The sequence below is a fragment of the Molothrus ater genome, chromosome 4, assembly GCF_012460135.2.
Source record: "Molothrus ater isolate BHLD 08-10-18 breed brown headed cowbird chromosome 4, BPBGC_Mater_1.1, whole genome shotgun sequence".
Lineage (NCBI taxonomy): Eukaryota > Metazoa > Chordata > Aves > Passeriformes > Icteridae > Molothrus > Molothrus ater.
In genome coordinates, this window is record NC_050481.2 from 45,692,348 (window position 1) to 45,713,701 (window position 21,354).

The 21,354-nt window shown below is 36.8% G+C and overlaps 1 protein-coding gene across 1 annotated transcript in view; it reads left to right on the forward strand.

Moving 5' to 3' along the window:
• Positions 1-15,246, forward strand: part of CHIC2 (cysteine rich hydrophobic domain 2) — a 30,015-nt gene extending 14,769 nt beyond the window's left edge. The window contains exons 4-6 of the mRNA XM_036382498.2: positions 4,870-4,926; positions 5,093-5,152; positions 8,090-15,246. Coding sequence (XP_036238391.1) covers positions 4,870-4,926; positions 5,093-5,152; positions 8,090-8,140 — 168 coding nt within the window. The 3' untranslated portion in view covers positions 8,141-15,246. The remainder of the gene's footprint in view (positions 1-4,869; positions 4,927-5,092; positions 5,153-8,089) is intronic.
• Positions 15,247-21,354: the final 6,108 nt, after the last annotated feature.

The following is a 21,354-nucleotide window of genomic DNA, read 5'->3' on the forward strand; positions in this document are numbered from 1 at the left end:
TTTGTGTTAGCAAATAGTTTGGTGGAAGAGACCTTTCCAGAAAGTAATTGGTGTGATTTGGTTCACTAAACTTTAAGTTAATCTCTTTGTGATGTACCAACCCACAGTTGAGACCTGTACAAACTAGTTAGTTTATGGATCGTGTGAGACCATATCCTCAGGGCTGTCTTCCAGAACGTGAAGTTTCATGAAGTCAACTTGATGTCATCAGTTCTGCTCCAAAATTCTGTTGATTGTATTTCTCTCTGTGTGTTATGGAGTTTTGATCTGTGCTTTAGGCTGACTCGCCTTCTGCACAAAGCAATCAATCTAGTAAGGCAAATGCAGCAATAGCAATCTTGTTGGACAAGGCAATTTTTCAAGATCCTGTAAAAAGCACCAGACTGCTGCATTTATTTCCAGATAGTCTTCATTCTATTCAGTATAGATTTCACTTGCTTTCTTGCATGGATGCTGGAGTGGCTTCTGGGATGAGCACTCTTACAATGGTCTAAAATAAGAAATATCCTAGCTACTAATAGGAGAAAGTATTCAAGATCTCCACATTCACCTATGTAGTAGAACAGACACCTTTTCAAACTACTGTGCACTAAAGCAGATAGTTCAGATGCCAGGATCTGAAATCAAGTCAGATTTCACCTTTGTGATTTTCTCCCTTCACAAATGGAGAATTCCTTAGCAACATGGCAGTCTTACCAATTTGCAGTTTATATTGGTTTACTTGAGGTATAGTGTTCAAGATGAGGACATTCTCAGCACAGATGTACATCATTCAGTTAAGTGTGTGTTGTGTACTGCTTTGGCATTTTTGTGGTACCAGTATGGGCCTCAAAATTGGCTTGGGGGATGTTCTGGCATGTTGAAAGTGAGCATATGTGACTCTGTTGTCATCCAACTTTCTATTTCACCATTTGTGGTGATAGCTGAATTACTTGGGTATAAATTTTGTAGTCAGAATGAATAGAAATTCCTGCTTCTGTAATTTCTCTGTTTGACTGAGTGGAATGTAGTGATACTATAGCTCCCACCTCTGTCAGGATCCGTTGACTTTTTTCTGTGGTAGATAATACAAATTCTGGCCATGTGAGAAGCTAACAAAAGTCTGCCTAGTGTTGTCTCTTTGTATGTTGAGATTTAAGCATAAAGTATATTTGTTCAGGGTGATATTCAAAACCAATAATACTTGATTGTGGTAAAGTTTTGTATGAAGGAGTTTGAAAATCTCATGCTATTTATTGGGCTAATAGTGCACAAGGTATACATATGTATGTTTTCAGATGAGAAGTCAAAGATCAAATGCACATGGGGAGAGTCTTTGGTTTTTCCCAAACAACTACAAATACAATTGTTAGTGGAGGATCAAGTTGTTGCTATCCATGTTGTTTCCCCACATAATAAAGACAAAGGGAGGTTCTCCAATTAGCACCATTTTGGGAGTCATGTAAGATCCTTTTGTTTAATATTGTACCAGTCATTCACTGATTTACAGCAGGACTTGAGGGGCCTTGGCCCATTTGCTAGTGCGGTTTAGTGCAGTGTGCGTTCCTGGCTGTGCACTGCCAGAGGGGTCCTGTTGCTGCACAGCCTTCCTGTCCAGATCAGAATTCCATCTGGACCTAACTGGATAGACCCTGCAAAGGTGTAACAGAAGTGTCTTGCAGTTGGTAATATATTCAGTGCTATCCTTGTTTCTGCATGGAAAGTTCATATCTAGGCTTAGATTTTTTTTTTTCCTTCTATGTTTGAGAGAAAAACTTTATTTTACTGAATCAGGAGTGATAAGCATTAGTGAAAGTGTACTCTGTGCTAGAGTTTTTTGGGAGTCTGATTCTTCAAAAGACACTGTTAGACATTAATATTCTTAAAGAATCAGTTATTTTACAAAAAATATTTCATTAAACATTGCATCTAGACAGTTGAAGAGGCTATCTCACAAAATTCTGTGGATAGCATTGAAGACTGTTTTTTTCATAAAATATACTACAAAGCATATTTTCTTATCCTTGGTATGCTGAAAAAGTGTACTTGAATTGCAGGTTTTTTCTTTGCTTAAATATTGGACTGGGTTTTTAAGAAAAAAAAAAATGAAAAGCTGGATAGTATTAAATCTTCCTAATAAGCAAGTCTCTCTTCCACTTAATTTGTGCTTTTGTTGTGGCTAACAAATAATTTGCTGTATGGGTTTTTCTGTACACCATTGATAGAATATACAAGCTTGTCATCCTAGTGTGCTGGAAATGCTACACTCAAATCAAGTGTTCCTTTCTGGTTTTGTATATCCTCACCTGCTCCTCACTGTAAATCATTGAGATGTCAAGAGCAGTGATTAATTAAGCTGCACGTGCAAGTGCTTTTTTTCACCTGTCAAGTAGGAAGAAAACTTACTATAGTGAATTGTGTGATGCTGTTTAATGAATTTCTTTTTTATTCCAAGCTCTGAGGTTTGGAGAAATATTTTACAGTCTGATTTTCATTAACATTTCTGTATTAGTGATATGGTGTGTTTGGGAGCTATGACTATTCCAGATTATGCTATAGGAAGGGTAAGTAGTATTTAAGGCCCTGGGAAGATAAAGAATCATGGTCTCGAGTCTGCATGTATTTTTATCTCATGCTAGTCAAATGACTTTAAGCTGTCCTTTTGTTTGAATAAACCAATTAATAGTACCTATCAATTTCTTATTTATATTTATGTATTGTAATATAGATGTAATTTTATTGGAATTTGAAAAGCTTGGATGTTTTTCACAGTCTTTAGGGCAAACAATGAAATTAAATTGTATAGTGATCTTAATCTATTATTAAAAGGTCCTGGAAAGGAAGATTACAAGGTAGATTCAGGTTTTGAATCAGTTTTGCCATTGGTTTAGCAGCGGGTGGGCAGGCAGATGCCTGCTCAGAGTAGAACCTATTGCCATTTTTCACCATTGATAGAGTAGCCTTTCAGAGTCAATGAGCTCTGTCAATGTGAGCTTGTCAAGGCTACAACTTCATAGACCTGAGAGGCGGTTTGAGAGGTCAGCCCTTTTCAGGTTTGCTGTGATGCAAATGAACTTTAATGCTTAAACAACTATTGGAATTTTTATGTCTGCTCCTTGTTCTTTTTTCTTCACAAAGTCATTGACGAGACATTCAGTGCTTTTTAAATTGGAAGTTGCATTGTGCTAAAGACCTAGTACAGATTTACGGAGGGCTGAAAGCAGTTAGATCATGTTCTTTTCATGGTGCGATTAGAATCAAATCGATTTCCCTACAGCCTTCAGCATTCAGATGGCAATTTTAACAAAGCTTGGGGGCTAGACAAGGGACAAAACGACTGAACTGAATGTTAATTACACTCTGCAGCCTTATTTTCTTTTGATTTGGAGCTGACTGGCAACTAAATTAACAAAAGTGTGACCATAACTGCTGCCCTATTTTCATTTAAAAGGAGAGCAGACTCTAAAAGGCTATCTTTACAAAGAAACAAGTGAGGTCTACTGATTATTGTTAAAGGGCACTGTCTTTAAAAACGTAATAATAAGAATAACCCCAAAAATACTCAATTTCCAATTGATGTGATAAATTAGTCACTGGTATGTCCACCTTTTGATAATTCCTTGGCTTGTGATTTTGAAATAAAACATAATAAAAAAATTGCTGTAATGAATGCTGATAGCAATGATCTAATTTTTAATCATGTGACCACAGTACATGCTTAGCTGTGTTTCCCTACCACTGCTTCAGTATTAAACTAGTGGATGTTTGAAAACCAAGATGTTAATATTTGTGGGGAAATGAACAATTTGCTGTCTAATTTTTATTTTACTCAGATATTTTTGTTTCTCAGACAGCATTTAGTTTGGTTTGTTAAGGTCCATTTACTGTATTTTGTAGCAATAACAGCAAGATGCTTTCTCATCCTTTCCCCTGACCTCTCTCCGCCTTGTGAGGAAGCTGCAGCTGCACTAAGTTGTATTTGATCCTTGTCATTGCTCCGTCCTTTTGCACCTGCAGCTCTGTTGGTCTCATCTTAACACCTGGCACCATGAATTATCCTCTTTTTATTCACTGTCTGTAGCAAATCCCATTTAGAGCTAAGCAGTATATATTCTGGCAGTCAAATGACCATAAATGTCAGTATGTATTTCTCAAATGTAAATATAACTGAATAATTATACTCAAAATGCTGTGAAACTTTGCAGCACAGAACGTCCTTTAATTCTAGCATGCGTAATCTTAAAAAGCTGTGCAGAACAGCTTTCTGGATTCTCTGTCTGAAATGTCAAGTGTGGATGACACAGGCAGTAAACCTTTCCTTTAGAATCCTAAATACTGGATTTGCTCTATACAGATCACAAACTTACTAATGCTTATTTGTGGAATATACTGTAACTTTCTGCGTTTGCTTTCTTACTCTCTAAAATCTGGATGTAAATGTAACAAAAATTCCTCATTTACTTAGAGTACTGTGTATTTGCACTTGACATACAGCACTGCAAAATAGTTTGCAACATTTGTGAGTTTATATGCTGACCTTAGAAGCAGTACATTTAGATCACTGATCATGGGGGAGCAGTGTTCCTGCTTTTTATACTTAGATCACTTTGAAGTTTCTGTGAATTTAAAGTTAAAACTGCCATAAGAACCAGAGAACATACATATCAACAGTTTTTGTTCCAAAGTGATTGAAGGTACTTACTCAGCTATCACAAAAAGTTGTTTCTGTTCTAGATACTATTTAATACCAGACAAGTTTTGATCATACTACAGACCACCTTGTACTCAGTCACTGTCCTGTACCTCTCTCCTTTTCACACAAAAGCAGCTGCAAAACAAAGTTTTTCTAAAACCAGTCAAGAGTAAAATTCTTTCTCATTTGTCTTCCAGACACGAAGATCGATTGAGAAGTTATTAGAATGGGAAAACAATAGGTTATACCACAAGGTGAGTGCCGCAGGGAGCAGCTTCGTACTGTTGGAGTTTGAATTGCACAGTATGGAAACAGATGCTTTTGTTGAACGAAAAATATGAAAGGTGAACAAATGGGCTAGTCTGTGTGCTGCAATAAAATACAGCTCATTTTTCTTCTTTTTCTTTCCTCCTTGTCTAGCTGTGCTTGCATTGGAGACTAAGCAAAAGGAAATGTGAAACGAATAACATGATGGAATATGTAAGTTAAAGGGCTGTTTTGTGAGTTTCTCTATTAAATGATCATTTATTTTGCTTCTGATCTTATTCTTTTCATGATTATTAATCAGTAAAGGTGTCAGGAGCTTAATCGCCTGAGTGCAAGGATTTTCTACGGTTCACAGATGCATGGTTTCATGTGCAGGACTGATTTATAAAGTTATGAATGACTTGAAAACAACGCTTCACTGTGTTCTGAAAAATAATAAATTAATTGCCAAGATAAAATAGCTTGAACATGTGCTGATGGAGTGTGAAATTTTAGATGCTGTATAAAGAATAACCACAACTTTGGTTACGCAGCAAGTCAGATATGGCTATTTTATATAATGCTAATCAAGTCCAAAAGTATGGAAGAAGACCTTTCAACTAAGCTGTTGGAGCTTAAGAAACCTTTAGCTCCTTTTTAAGATTTTAACCTTTAAACCTTTTTTAGATTTTAACTGCCCCTTACCTCAACTATTTTGAAAGTATCTTTATCTCCAATTGGTGTCACTAAAATATTTTCAAGTCAGTCTCTGGAATTTTAATATGCTTTAGTCTTTGGCTGAGACTCCATAAGCCCATCTTGGAAATATACAGTGAGAAGTTGTGTGGTTTAAAATGAACGATGTGTAGGATTTCAGTTTGTTTAGCTTGCAACTTGTTCTTTTTGGTGCTGTTCTTATTTCCATTTTCAATATATTTTGGATGTACATAGGATAGGATGAAATTAATCTGATAAAATGTAAACAACATTAGAATTTCCATAATTTCTTTTAATGCTTTAGTAGTTACTAAAGGCTGTAGGAAGGTTAGCTTTTTAAAAATAAAGATTAGCTTTGGAGAAACATCCTACTGCATTAGGTCTAACTTATCTGTGATCTTCCATTACACAGGACTTTGTCTGTTCTATAAAATAACAAATCTAAAATGCCTATAAAAATTTTAAATGTGATTCAAAATTCAAAATTATATTAAAATTATCTTTATCTTCTAGTCTTCTCCTTTTCCCTGTCCCTCAACTAGATCTTACCTCTTGCTTGAAATACAAGGTCTTCAAAAAGCGTTTTTTACAGAATGACTCTATTCAGTTCACTGAATAAATACTTTTTTGTAAAATTTATTCTACTGAATCTTTTAGGTTAGATATATGGGTGTGATTGAAAATGGAATAAATCAAATTTCAGAAAATAGACCTAAGCTTTGCCTAAATGAAGCATTCGTATTTTGCTGAAAACTTCATTTTTCTACAGGAAACATTGTCAAACCCAATGTTCTGCAGATTCAATTGGAAAAAACATAATGTGAGTTTGTAAATACTATGGATGCCCCAGCAACATTTACAGATGAATATTCATTCTATCAAATATAATTTCAAATCAGTTGACCTGCTTACTATAATAATATATGCATGGGCATATAGTTTCACAGGATAAAGGTCAAAGATTTTATTTTCAATTTGTGAAATGTCAGATATCTTTGGGTATATTAATGAGAAAATTTTTACAAAACCTCAGTGTGACATTTTCTCGCTTTCAGTGAACTGATTTGCTAGTGTCTTTAAAAACTGCCCCTAATACGCTTGTGATTTAATTTTAAATAATAGATGCCTATCCTCAACTTTTTGCTAAACAGATGATTAAAATTAGACTTTTGTACCCAAAACTTGGTACTTCACCAAAATGAGGTTTGAAATCCACTGTAGTAGATGACAAATCAAATAAATAATTAATTAAATTAAGAAAGACAAGATAGTCTTATACTTTTGGCATAAAGACAGTGCTTCTGCTTTACCTCTTGCTCCCTTTTTGAAAACTTGCCTGAAAATCAGAAGCCCTGGTATGTCTACAGAATCCAGTGGTTGACTCAGGTCAGTGATCAGTGGATTTTCAGCAGTTTGCATTACTTCTGAAGATAAGTCACTTCCGAATATCTCAAAAAATAAACTTATCTACCTAATTTCAGGATTTATAATTCCAAAAGTACTTGCCTTAGAAATAAGATTGGAGACTTACTTTTATTTTCTGAGGCTTTGTATGCTTGCAGAGATAGAAGTCTTTATTTTCTAAGCAGCTAAGTTGTATTCTCCTTTACAATCACAAACATTGAGAAATAATTTTTAACTTCTTAAAAAGGTGAGTTTCCCTTACAAGTAAATAAAATCCTTATTTATGTTCCAGATGCATTTATTTGTTTATAAATCAGATCATGCTGCTGTGTTATGACTGTCTCCGAAGAAAGAATGTGCACAAGTGAACATTTTCTTCAAGCTTCCTATTTAAAGAGGATAAATACTTGGATTGTGTTCTGGAGTGAGCCCTATAGTGTACTTAGCTGGGAAAAATGCAGTTTAAATTTGAATTGAGACCATAAGAATAATCACACAAAACCATTAGTCAAGTTCTTGTTAACTACTTGAACATTTGTAGATATGGGAGCTTTGCAAAAGTTGATACATTTTTTTACACAGGTATTGAACTATAAACATGATTTAGAATCCTATATTAAGTGGCAACAATTCTGAATTAAGTGAAATTGCAATTGAAAACTAACTTTTCATGCATTGTGCATTCAGGATTTGTTAGTTTATTTTTTTTAGTGAATGCATTTATCTCTTTTGTAATTTTCCCCCAATAAATAAATGACTGTATAATAATTCTTTAACATAATTAGCTTACTTCAGTTTATGTGTTTCATATCAGTAGGCAAACTTTTCCAGTTTTATTCCATAAGTATTGGTTTTCAACCCCAAACCAATTATCATACATGACTTCTCTAATGGTCTCCTACCTGAGACAAGTGCCATGATTTTTGTTTTTCATCACAACTTGATATGCTAATTAAAAAAAAACCAAACCCAAAACCATGTGAATTATAATTGTGATAGATAATAGGATTGCTGCCATCTTTAATACATTTTTGTTTTCTTTTTATACAGGTCATCCTTATAGAATTTTTACCAAAGACACCGATTTTTCGACCGGATTAGCATTCAGTTTATTTATAGAGACTTATTCAAGTATGTTGTCTTTCCAATGGTGCCTTGCTTGGTGCTCTCCTGATAGTGACATAACTTTGGTTCTACAGAATCTTGTGGTGGTTTCATTTGTTTTTTGTTTGTTTGTTTTGGGTTTTCATGTTTGTTTGTTTTGGTTTATTTTTTGTTGGTTAGTTGTTTTCTGTGTTCTTTTTTTTAATAAGAGTATGTTCTAAGTGTATTTGGTCAAACTCTGCAAAGTAATTTCACACAAATGTTAATTACTACTTAAGTTATTTTTACTTTTGCTACTTCTGTTTATTAATGTATCTTGGTTTTCAAAGGAGTCTTTTATATGTGTGTGCGCGCGTGTGTACATATATATATTATATAAATACACAGCTGAAAATGATATACAAGTGAACAGGTATTTTTTTATCCCTATATGATACAACTGGTTGACTGTACCTTGTGTAAATTCCTTTAGTCATTCTGAAGTTGCTGAAGTTCCGTCGAATATATTTGGAAGCTTCTGTCAGTGACTAGTCAATTGTAAATACTTTTATTTCTTTTTGGGATGTTGACTAGTCTCTTCCAGCAAAAGGAGACAAAGTTCTTTTTGAAACTGTGATTTTTTTGGAATCCAGATATTGTTAGTAGAAATCTCTATACTTTTCATGAAGAAGTCCTGTCAACTGATTCTGAAAAAGTTTGGCTTTAAAAAATTAAAAAAAAATAAGGCAGCCAAGTGGAATTATTTTACTCCGACTAGAAGAATCACTGAGAGCTTTGCATGTGTCTGGTTAGTAGAACTCAAGATCACAAAAGTATATTATTACTGCATTTTATAATGTAGCTGTTTTAATTCAGTCAATTGCCATGTGCCAGCTTTATTCATACTGTTTACCAGATCTTGTACACAGGGGTGCAGAAGGACTTGTTTTAGTAAAACTTAATTGCCCAAGAAAACCTTTCATGGTTGTTTTTGTTTATTTTAAAGCCACAGACGCAGGAAAAAAGTTACTTATTTCTTGAACAGTGCAGTTCCAGATGCAAATGCCATATATTAAAGTAATCAAAGTAAGGTGCACTGGGCAACAGTGTATGTTTAAATGTGTTAGGCAATTATTTATTGCACCCTTTCTTTTGCCCATTTTGGTTTACAAGGTTTATTTTCTGCACAAGTATAAGACTTTTTTTAACTGGATATATGATGTATGCTTGGGTCAGGCCAGTTGTATTTCATTTCTTCTGATTATACTTTAATTTTACATATCTTCATACATAATTTTTGGGGTTTTTTACTTGCAACTCTCATAACTGTAAAATTTACTTAGGTGTCTGAAATTACTGTACACAAAATTGATGTAAGTTAAGAACATGTTCCTTGTACAGTTGTGTTAGCAAGCAATAATGTGAATATATTAAAAAAACAGATATACTCTGCTTAATATTTGTATGAATGAAAAGTTGATACCACTACAAGAATAGTCTTCTCTTTTTAATCTTTTAAATACAAGTTTTATTTCAAGGTAATGTATTACAGGTACCTTGATGCTGTGAACTATTTTTCTATGTCTTCAAATATTTATTCTCTGTAAAATATTCCCTAGTGAGTATTATATTCCTAAATTGTCCATAGCGGGAGTGGTCTAGGAAGTTTTAAGTTTTCTTAAATCTAAGCCTTCTGAATCTGTTACCAAAATTCATCTTTTGCACAGCTTTCATCTGTAGATTCCTACTGTTCACTTTGAGAATAGCTCAGCTATGCTTTTCATATGAGCCTACAAGGATGTTTCTTTGACTTGACAGAATATGATTTTTCATTAACAAATTCCAGTTTTGTGCTGGCCTCAGTTGTCTGAGTGCCACTCATGCTTTCTCTACAAAGTAAATGCTTATAATTTTCTAAAAATCAATTTCAACCTCTTCTTCAGTACAAATCTGGGTCTGCTGCCCTCCTCTCACCCAGAAGTATCAATTGTAACCTCAGACTAGTTTCAGCCTGTGGGAGACAGAAACCTAACATTGATGGCAGCAGAGACAGGGGGGTTGGAGGTGCAGAGGAGAGGTTGGATTTGAACAGAAGTGATAACTGGTGATAAATACTTATGACCAGAAATATAATTGATTTCTTTTGTGTCAGTTTTCAATAAAATGAATACTGGATCATGTGAGGCCTAGATTTTATAAAAAATTTCATTTGACTATAATTTGTGTCATGGATGCAGTTTTCCACTGAAGTGGAAACCTGTCCCTTCACTCTAGTGGAGGATATGGCTTCTGATTTGTTCATAGCAGCTATTTTCCTTAGTTTACTTCTCAAACTTGCCATACTGTGTTCTGTCCTCATCCACCGCTACCTTTCCAGCAGCACCCAAACCCAGGGACAGTAAAGCTGCTTCAGGTGTGATGTGTGCTGAGACCAGAGCAGTGAACAGTGTGGCTTACAGGTTTACAGAGTATCCCATTAGTAAAGCTTCCACATCAACAGTAGTGATGCTTAAGATCTTGTCTACTTCTAGGTGCATCAGCAGAGGCAATTCTATATTATACCTGTGACTTTTTCTTTAAGAAATAATATAGAGATCCAAAGTAGAGCTCCGAGCAACTAAAACGTTAAATCCCTTTGTAAGGAGGCCAGACTTACTTACTCCCTCAAAAAGTATTTTGGATATTTTATTAATACAATGTCTCTGACTTAAAATATAATCAGGAAATTTGAGAAAATGCCTATATTGAGAGATGAATTTTATCTCAGAAGTGGTACTCTCCTAAAGAAGTAGTACACTCACCTAGTAAGAGTGTTACAAAACATTTTCATACAATCCTTTTCAATTCATTAATTATAGTGATGGAAATTGAAGATGGCAGGAGCTTTAATCAACTGTTTAATGCCTGCGGCAGTTGTCAGGATTTTCTTTTGATGTTGCTTCTGAAATACTAAATCTATTTATTTTGATTGCTAGTGAGAAGACATATATTACCTTTTTGTCACTTGGTAAAGAACAAAATTGCACAGTTTGAGCAGACCAGAAGCTATAGTAGGACTTCCAGGACACAGCCTACTCTTTGCTAAAATAACTATTACATTATACTAACTTGTTTAGCTTCTTGCAACTCATCAGTTCCTACAAATAATCTTATCTATTTCAAATTTCCTTGAACAGTTAAGTTAGGTATCAAGTTGATAATAATAATTTAGCAAATTATGCCTGTTTCATCTTTACCCTGCTGAACTAATGGTGAAGGCATCAATGAATCTCCATGAGAGCTAATTATTAGTTTTAGATATAGTTGCCTTTAACTGGTGAATAAAGATTTCTTACTGTCATATAATAGAAACAAATTCTTTTAAATTTTTTAGTCATAGGTGGAAATAAGTTCTGAGGGAGGAGGACTTTCTCTCTGACCCTATATGAAGAATTCTGAAGAGCTCATCTGCTGTTAAATAGTTGTGACTCAAAGTTTATATTGGGATTGACAAACTTCACCAGAAATGAAAATGTGTATGGAGATACAGGAAGTCAGTACATTTTTTGTAATAGGTCAGTAAGAGTAATTTTAATAAACTATTTATGCAAGTCCAGAATTCCCCATGGTACTTAAACCCAAGAAAAATAGTTTGTAAAAACTTTCTACAGTACTTAGATGTAAATTATAATCTCTGAATCAATTTGTTAAATTATGTTTTTGTAATTCTCAAGACCATGATGTTTAAATGTAATACACTGTCTCTCAGACACAGGCTTATTTAAAAGTCAGTTTTAATTTTTTTTTTTTCTAAAAGTCATTATTTAGCCCCAAAGATTGTGGGAAGAGCTTTAAAATACAATCTGTACCTGCTTAGAAGCCAGGAGCCAAGGAAAAAGAACTTGTCTTTTTTCCCTTCCCTCCACCCCCTACCCTAAAGTCTTAATTTTAAATTGGTCCCCTTGTTTTGTAGCCCTAGTTTATGGGTTTTGAGCAGCTGGCAATAATGCAAATTGTCCACCAAAACCCCCATTTGAATTCTGAACAGTTTAAAGAGATCACTTTAATTGAAGAGGTGAAAGACTTGTTAAGCAAAGAAAATCCATGGTTCTTTTAAGTTCTCCCAGCACTGCTGTTGAGTAATTAAAATAAGGATCATGATGACCCTACATTAGGTCAAAATCCAGATGATTTTGTGTAAAAGAAGCACTCAATTAGAGAGATCTCAGAGCCTCAAATGTCTTGGATTCATAGTAGTGACTTATTAAGGATAAGTGGCGCTGGCTACTTTTGTACCTGTGACTAAAATAATTTATGTTGCTCTTCAGCAACCTTACTTATGAAAAGAAAGCATTTCAGAAATCTGTATTGATCACTGCTAATTTGCTGTAATTTCTGTGCTTCTCCCTACAGCCATGTTGCATTTCCATGACAAACAGCTAAGTGTATGATCATTATAATGCCTTTAATAGCCATATTGTAGGTAGAAATATTAACTTCTCAGGGACTAATAGGAAATACAAACTTGGAATTAATGAGCTGAATGCCTATCTGCATGAAGGCTTATTTTGCAAATATCACCCTAGAAACTTGATTGTAATATGCATGACCATTATGAATGTTATCAATATAAAGTTAAGAAAGCTTCTTTTACCCTGAATTACTAGGCTGCTAAATGACAAAGTATGTTGGATAAGGATAAATGAAGGGGTTTTTTTTGGATTTGGATGGAGTGATTATTTCTAATGGTGCTACCTTCTTAACTCCTGTGTTTATTCTTTGTAAAGTTTTCTCTGTAGGCTGGGTGAATCAGGGGATACTGGTGTACTAAGAAAACAGTATTATTCTTCTTAAGAAAGTAGAATAATTTCAAGGGGCAAAGTACTCTAGAATTGAAAAAAAGTCACTGCTAAAACCATGCATTTATTCTTAATGAGATATCCATTTGGACTGTTTTTTTGCTAACAGTACTTTGCAGTTCATTACTTTTTGAACTTTCATCTTTCTGATAGCCAGTGTAGGCTGAATTAGAAACCATGTTTGAAAAATTAAAACCCCCTGATTCCTTGCATGAAAGGTCATATGTTGACACTTGTGCTGATGTATGTATGTGTCCCTACCACATAACACCTGGGTAATATACATTTTTAGGAAACTACATTTTACTGGTTTCATGGAAGTTGTCCTTTAAAAGAAGTCTTCTGGTTTGTTTAGCTCATTAATATTTCATTAAAATTTATTTTCTTGAAAAAGGGTTCATAAATGCTTGGCTCTTCAAAATACAACAGACCAGTAGGAACAACTTAGTGAAGCAAAAGATGAAACATAAGAATTAGGAGAAGCAACACTGAAAAGATTGGATTTGAAGATTAGGTTTAGAGTTCTGTGAGTATGGCAGAAAATAGTTTTGAACTGAATGAAATTATATTGAATGGTGCAAGTTAAGCAAAAGCTAGCAGTCCATTTCAGTAGTTATGTAGACTGTGTATTAACTTCTGTTCTCTTTTTTTATTTTGGTGTGTGATTGATTTATTTTGGTTATGCTCTAGTTGATAGACAATTCTGCTATCATGCAGAATAATAATGCAGAAGGTAAGCTTCCTTCTAAACTCAGCATCTCTTCATTTAAAGTAGCCAGACCAAAATGGAATTGCTGATGAGAGCTGCGCTGAGTGCAGAACAGTCTTTTCCTAAGCTGGAGCCTGTAATGCATGACTAATTGTTTCCAAAGAAAATTCTTGACCTGTCCAGACAGCTCCTGTCATGTGACAGTATATCTAAGGCCCACAAATAGGATCCAGTTAGTACAATTTATGTTCAGGTAAGTAAGACTTTTGTAGTTAATTGTAGTTTTTATGGAGAAGGGAACCATTGACAAATGCTCACTTTGAGAGAACAAATAGATTTTTATAATGTTTATTGAAACATGCTTTTTTCTTGTTGTTTGCTCCTCATTTATAGCTTAATAAATGAAAGTTATTTTGCTTCATGTTGAAAACTAGACTTAGTAGTCAGCTGAAGACTTTTTTTTGTTACAGTATTTTAGGTTTATGAATACATTTTTTAAGTCATGTTTAGAAATGTTTCAAAAAGTCATATCCTGATGCAATGTAACTGATATTTTTAGTGGCTGTATGTTTAAACTGGTTTCATTGTGCTGATATAAATATCTAACTCATCCACTCCAAGTGTGTATCTCTGATCCTTTTATGCTAGCAATAGGCTTTCTAACTTGTTAGGATATGCAGTGTACTGGTGAATATTGTCAATGAACAGTTTGGTTCAGTGAGATAACAGGGAATGTGAAAGTAGTTTGATTTGAAAAGTCTGACCCTGATTTGAAAAGTCTAACCCAGACTCTTGTTTTCATAAAGGATGGAGTCTGGCAATCAGAATATGAACTTATTCCAAACATAAATTTGAAAGAGAATAGTAAACTACAGAACAGTGCCTAAATGTTGTGTGCTAAATTAGACCATGTGTAACTCATGTTGCAGAGAATTTAAAAGAATTTGCAGAGACTTGCATTGGACTGCGTGTGTTTAGGAAAGACCTGTTAAATGTATGAAGCAGTAATGGTCAATAAGTCACTGAAAAAATGTTGCCATCAAGAGGGAAAACTTAAACCCCAATATTTTGGAGTATGTTAAAAATCCATTTCAAGCAGAAAACATGTAAGCAATAATTTAACCTAAAACTGGAAATTAAAGAAGCTGCTACTTATTGAGAGACTTGATGTTAATTTTGCCTGTTGGGCATCTATCCTCTCACAGAGTTTAGAAAGATAGATTTGCTGTGATTTCCACTATTGTAACATTCCTCTTCAAGTATCCTAAGTCCAGATGAGAGACACAAAGCTTAGAAGCCAGCACTGTGTTCACAGGGTACACAGCTTTGGGAGAAGATAGGAATTAAAGGACTTTTTTAAGGCTGCACAATTGTATATATGCATATTTAAGAATATTTAACCATGTCTGCTAAATTACTGAGGCTAATCTATTGTTGAATTATAGAATAATATTTAATACATCAACATTGGTTTTTCCTGACCTGACCCGGAATTGGAAAGGACTCCAATATAACTTTTTTTAAGGCATTTCTTAAGTTGTATGTATTATAAACTAATAAAATAATTGTTTAACATATCTTCTAAGCCTTATAGTTTTTCATCTGTGTTGGGGGGAGGGTGTGGTAGGAAGAGGAAGAAAAGGAAAAACTTGAGAAACTGCTGTATTGTGCAATGGTCTTATCTTCCAGTTGATACTTTTAGTCTAAAGGCGGGGGGGTGGGTGAGAGGGGAGAGAAAACGATTTTGGTCATTTAGGTGGCTCTAGGACTGGAGTTACCTGGAGTTCCCTGCTGTAAGTGTTTCAAACTGGTTTTTCATTAGGTCCACATTTGGAGTTCTTTAAGCTTTTCAAGCCATAATGATAGTAGGATTTATTAAATGTACTATCATTATGGTTGAATGGTGATTTTGAAGCTGTGTCTTTTTTTGAAGCTTTTATGTTTTATTCACGTGTGCTCTCAAGATAGGGTTTCCATCTAGTTGGGGCAGACCCCACCTATTCAGAAAGGAATCATTCCCATCCATGCAATTCATGTGTTTTTCAGACCATTCAATATGAAATGCTGGTTAACCTGAACCTTATGAACAAAAATGAAGTCTGTGCTCTCCGCCATGCCGAGGATGGCCTTGGTTCTCATCAGCCGGCAGCTTTTCCTTGCATGAAACGTTTTAAGCTCGTTGGTTACTCTAGTATGGCAGTCTTGGCAGTCCCTTTATAAAGTGCATGTGTATAATGTCTCTAGCATGTATGAGAGGTGTGTTAGACATGCTCATGTCCCAACGTGCGGGTGGGGAGGGGTGCTCCTGCCCGGCACTGTGAAGCATTCCGGGTGTTGTAATGTGGCTTGCAAAGCGGTAGATACAATGTTGCTGAGCAGAAAAGCGCACGATAGATTTAATGTAGCCAATTGTGTACTTTGAAAAAAAAGAGTAACTGTTCAGTGTGAGTTAATTTTGGATTTTTTCAGCATCTCTCTTTTAGGCTTTGTGCGGCATTCTTCTAGACAAATGCGTATTCCATGTGGGCCACTGTTCTGCTAAATGCTCTCAGTTCTCCTTTTGCAATCAAGATTATGTTGCTAAGGAGATTTTGCTTTTATTGGTGCCATTGATTTGTGTTAATACGTTTTGAATACCTCTCGGTATTCTTCCGTAGACAAGGCCAAAAGAAAAACTTCCCTGAGTTTCCCGATTTACATCACAAATGGAGCGGTGGTGTAATGAAGCCGATATAAAGTGGGCAGTTGAAAGGGAACTAAAGAAGGGCACTCAAGTGAGAAATGAAGAAATGTGCCGAGAGCGGTCTGCGGGCCGCCTCCGGCCCAGCTGCGGGAGCGGGCCGGGCCCGGCGCCGGGGCAGGGGGACAGCCCGCGCCTCCGGCCGCCCGGACCACCCACTCGCCGCGCCCCGGCCCCGCGGATTACCCGGGTAGTGCTGCTGCTGTTTCCGACCGCCCGGCCGCCGGGGGCACGGCGGGCCCTCCCGGCCGCCCGGGGCACGGCGGGCTCGGCCTCCGCAGCCATGTCCGCACCGCCCGTCTTCCCCGTGCCCTCCGGGCCGCACTCTGTGCCCCGGCTCCCCGCGGCTCTCGGATGGGGCACAGAGAAGCTGCGGGCCCCGCTCTATCCGTGCACCTGCCACGGGCAGGCTGAGCTGGGAGCCTGCACTCTGGTACTAGCGCTTTGCGGCGCCCTTGGCGAAGGGCTGGTGGCCCTTTTTGGGCACTGCCTCATCCCTGCGAGCCTGCCTGTCCTTTAAAAGGAAACAAACAGAATACTGCCGCCCTGAAAAAGCAACTCCGCCAGAAAAAAAAACCCCAAAATCCCCCAAACTAGGCACAAGAGTTTAAAATAAACAGATTAGCTTTAAACTACCCCAAGCCTTTTAATCTCATGTCCATAGATGGCTCCACTGAAGCCTCAGGAGGACATTAGGTCTTCTGCCCTCATGTACAAGGACAAGGACCTCCATTGCCTGCTCTGGCTCTTCTGCATTACATAGATAAGCTCCTGAATGACCCAAAGTCCAGATAGCTTATTTATATGAGAAGATTATTCAGAGAACATTGACACCAACAGGCCAAAGAGCATTCCCATATTCCAGGGTTTGCCATCAGAGAAATCTGCTGCTGTAAAACTCCTTCCCTGTTTGTTGCCAGGAGAGTAGGGAAGGTCTGTGTCTGTCCACAGACAAGGTAAAGGAGCAGTGTTTATATGTGCAAAGCACAATGGTGGTTGCACATGTTCAAAGATGAGGATTTCTCTTATGCAGCCCCCTAGTGAGATGGGAGGCAGTGTGAGCACTGTGCTGTGTGCTAGTGGATGCACTGGGCTGGTAACTGGTGTCACACACCTCATTTAGATTTTGGTCTTCACCAAGATAGAGGTGACCCAAAGTTGCAGATTCACGTGGCTTCTGATCCAGAGGAGCGAAAGTGATTTATATTTAGAAAGGGTTGCTCTGTCTTCTGTGTCAGGACCAGCAGTCTCCTTTATGATATATATTGCTTACTGTGAAAATGTCCCATTGCATTTGTGAAGGCTCAGCTTGCTTTTTCACATTGGTCAAGCCAGAAGTCTTTATTCGGAGTGTATTGATCATGTTGCATGTAGAATAAACTTTGTCTTGCATTTTTGCTCTCTGCAGTATTAAGCTCCTGCCAGGAGGATGAGAACAGAGGCTTGCTGAATGGATGGGAGTAGAAGAACTCAGCCTCTTTACTCATTTTTGAGGGGACCTTTTGCAGACTCCAGGTGTTAAGTGACTTCTTCCTGTTTGTGTGCCTTTGAAGATCTGGATCTTGAGTAGTTTTTAATAAAATGAGAGAAATAAATAAGATAACTATTCTTTCTGAATGATGCAAAAATCATTTTATCAGTGAGTCTTCCTCAGGATTTTATGCCATTCTGGTTTAATTTCACAGTTCTAAGTGAAATACTTCATCATGTTTCCATAGTGTGTGCAAAAATGCATCTCTAGTTTGTTTTTTTCATAGTTTTTGCAACATACGCTATGGAAAGGGCCTGTTTTTATATGAGATAATGAGTTTTGAGGTTAATGAGGATAAGGCCCAGAATTCGTACTGTATTGTGTGCCATTGAATATACAGTAGAAACAAATTGAGAAGCAGACACTGTTTTAAAATCCTCTTTCATTTAGGCATTTTGTTTAGCATTCAGAACACAGCCACATTACATGATTAGCTGATTTTAATGACTGTCCTCTAATCAGTTAAATGGAACTATGTGAAAAACTCAAAAAGATTATATTTATGGAGACAGCCTGTTTACATTGTTACACCTCAGCTAAAAGGATATTTGGCATGTATGATAGAGCTAAGAGAAAAATGTGAAAGGCTAAGGAAAACTTGAAGACAATTGGATCCAGCCCATTCTTTCTCTCCCCACAATGCAAGCTCTGATGACTTAGTATTTTAATTAATGTCAACCCTTACCATCAGTGCTCATGGGAACAATCATTAAACCAACACAAAAACATTTTAAATGGCTGGCAACCTACCAGATACTGAGCTAAGCATTCCCATGGTAGAGTGGATGGTTTCTTAGCCAATTCTGCACTGGATGAAATAAGTACTCTAACAGTACTGGCTCGAAAGGCTATTATTTTCATATTAAACAGTGCAGTATGGTTTCTAAATTCTGTTATAAAATGTTTTATATTTACTTCCCAACACTAATATCAATGTTATTTATATGGATGCGGTTGAACTTTACTCTTTGTTGTTACTAAAACTGTTTTTTTTCTTTTTCCTTCTGTTCCCCCCTTTTTTGGTTTCCTTGCTGCTAAACCAAAACCATATATGTTTTATTTTTTCTCTCTTATAATGCACATGATCAGATACAATCTAAACCAATAACTGATTTCCAATGTAGCTTAAAAAATTGCTGGCCAAATGAATTTTAAAACTGGACAAACTGTAAATTTTTGGTTTTGTATTATGTTATTTTTGCATGGTAGGAACTGGGTCGTGTCTCTACCTGACAGATACTCCGTTGTCCTCACCGCTGCAATATTTGCTTGTCAAGTGTACTAAGTAGCCTGATCTTGCTTATTCCTCGAAGGTCTTTTTCCCTCCTCCCATCCTCTGTTTGCTGTTTGCTCAAATTGTTTAAACGTGGAGCTCAATGACAGGCTATTAGCGCTGACTGGAGCCACACATAATGTGGCCACATGTTGTGTAAGCTTCACAACTTGTCTGCTAATTCGCCTCAGGCCTGACCTGAAATACCCTTGCTATTCTAGCTCTTAGCCCTTCCCCAGCACAGACAGACACTCATGCTAACTCGTAGGACACACTGGTGAGGTCTTTGATGTAAGGCCAAATCCTGCCTCGCTTTCTGCCAAAGGTTGTGCAGCGGCAGTCGGTGAATCTCCCCGAAGAGGAGAAGAGGACAGAGCCAGCTGTGCTGTAAGGATGGGGATGAGGATAACTCTTCCTCCTCAGGAGAGGCAGCCCATAGCTGAAGAACATTGGGCGGGCAGTCCAAGAGGCACTGCCCTCCTCTGCCCATGGCTCTGTGAATCCCACTGATGGATCGCTAGGGAAAATACAATTTCCATAGGAAGTCCACAAGCTGTGAGGGAATAACATGGCAGGAGGAGCCCAGGCTGGCAAGCAGATGGTGCTCTCTCTTTCGTGCTTGTCATTAGGCTCTCTGATGCCACTATGATGAGTACTAAAAGGGGGGAATATTTTAGTTAAATTGGGAGGGAAAAAAGAGGCAGTCCACGTAGGAAAAAAGATAAGGATAATGAAATACGTACTGAGGAGCTCAGAGAATGTAGTCATGAGAAGAGGAGCTTATTGGGCAGTAAATAGATGAACCTAGAAGGATCCAAGCCACAGAAAGTGAAAAGATTAATGCAGATGTATAGCACTGGTATCCAAAACGGAAATTAATTGGAGAAATGGATTTCAGGTTATGATATTGACTACAAAGAGGAGTGCTTGGTAAATTAAGCAATAGGACTGATGGGTTGATATGGCTGATTGGAAAATTAAAATATATATAGGAAGCCTTAAAAAGGCAATGGAATCCCCAGCAACAGCAACGGTGTTTAAATAGACTGTAAAGCAATAGCAGACTAGAAAAGGGGAATATGAAAGTTTTGGGAGTGTGGAATTTAGGAGGACATGGAAAGTATAGTTTAGTGAGAATTAGAAAATTATGAGCAAGGAGCACTGAAAGAAAAAGAATAAATTTGAAAGGCCAGAAAAGAAAGATTTTAGAAGTGAAAAGGGGAGAGTTCTCTGAATTAAAATAATGGGAAAAAAGTGACGTGGTAGCAGAGAAAAGTGGGGGGAAAGAGTGGGAGAAGTGTACACACAATGCGCAGTCTGTGTTCTTCTCTTTAGAAATACCTTTAAACCTTCCAAAATGTGGACACCTTTGGAAACTGCAAACCCCAGGATCACCAGCTCTGCTTTGGTGTATCCATCTTCATCCTATAGCATGAAAAATTGAGAAGATCTTTACCATTCCCATTTTGTGAATGCACTTTCCCACTCATGATTTTTAAGTTATAGGAAGAACTCGCACTCCATTTATTCTTCTTTCTGCAACCTGTCACCCTGAAATACTTCCAGTGTTCAGTCCCACATGTATCTCCAGGACTGAGACCCACAACACGCTATTTTCAGATCTTTGTTGAGCTTTTCCTCATTCACAACCTGAATTTCCTGACTCCAGGAGATACAAGTAGCAGGGGAGGCTACATTTTACCCCTAATAAGCTGCTGCAAACATCTTCCCCCATTAAACTGTGATTTTTTTTCCTAAAGATGAAGGGTTGTTTTCAGAAGCACTGTAATGATCTAAGGGGTTTTTTTTCCCACTTCAATTCAGTTTATGACCCATATTACAAATGTGGGCTGTAAAACCTTCAGTTGTTACAATGTCCAGATAGTTTCTGGCAAAATCATCATCTGTTTCATAAAGGTGAAATTTGCTGTGGACAGATGAATTGTTTTTCTAGCTGAAGCATATAATTAGACCAACAGAATTTTCATGTAAATTCCTCCCCTGGGAATAATGAACAAATATACAGAATGCCATGCCAGATCACGGGCTAAGGACAGATGTTCAAAGGATCTCAAAAAAATTGAAGCCAGGCATATAAAAACAATTTAAAGTTGATGTAAGCAAGTCTGTGACAAAGATTG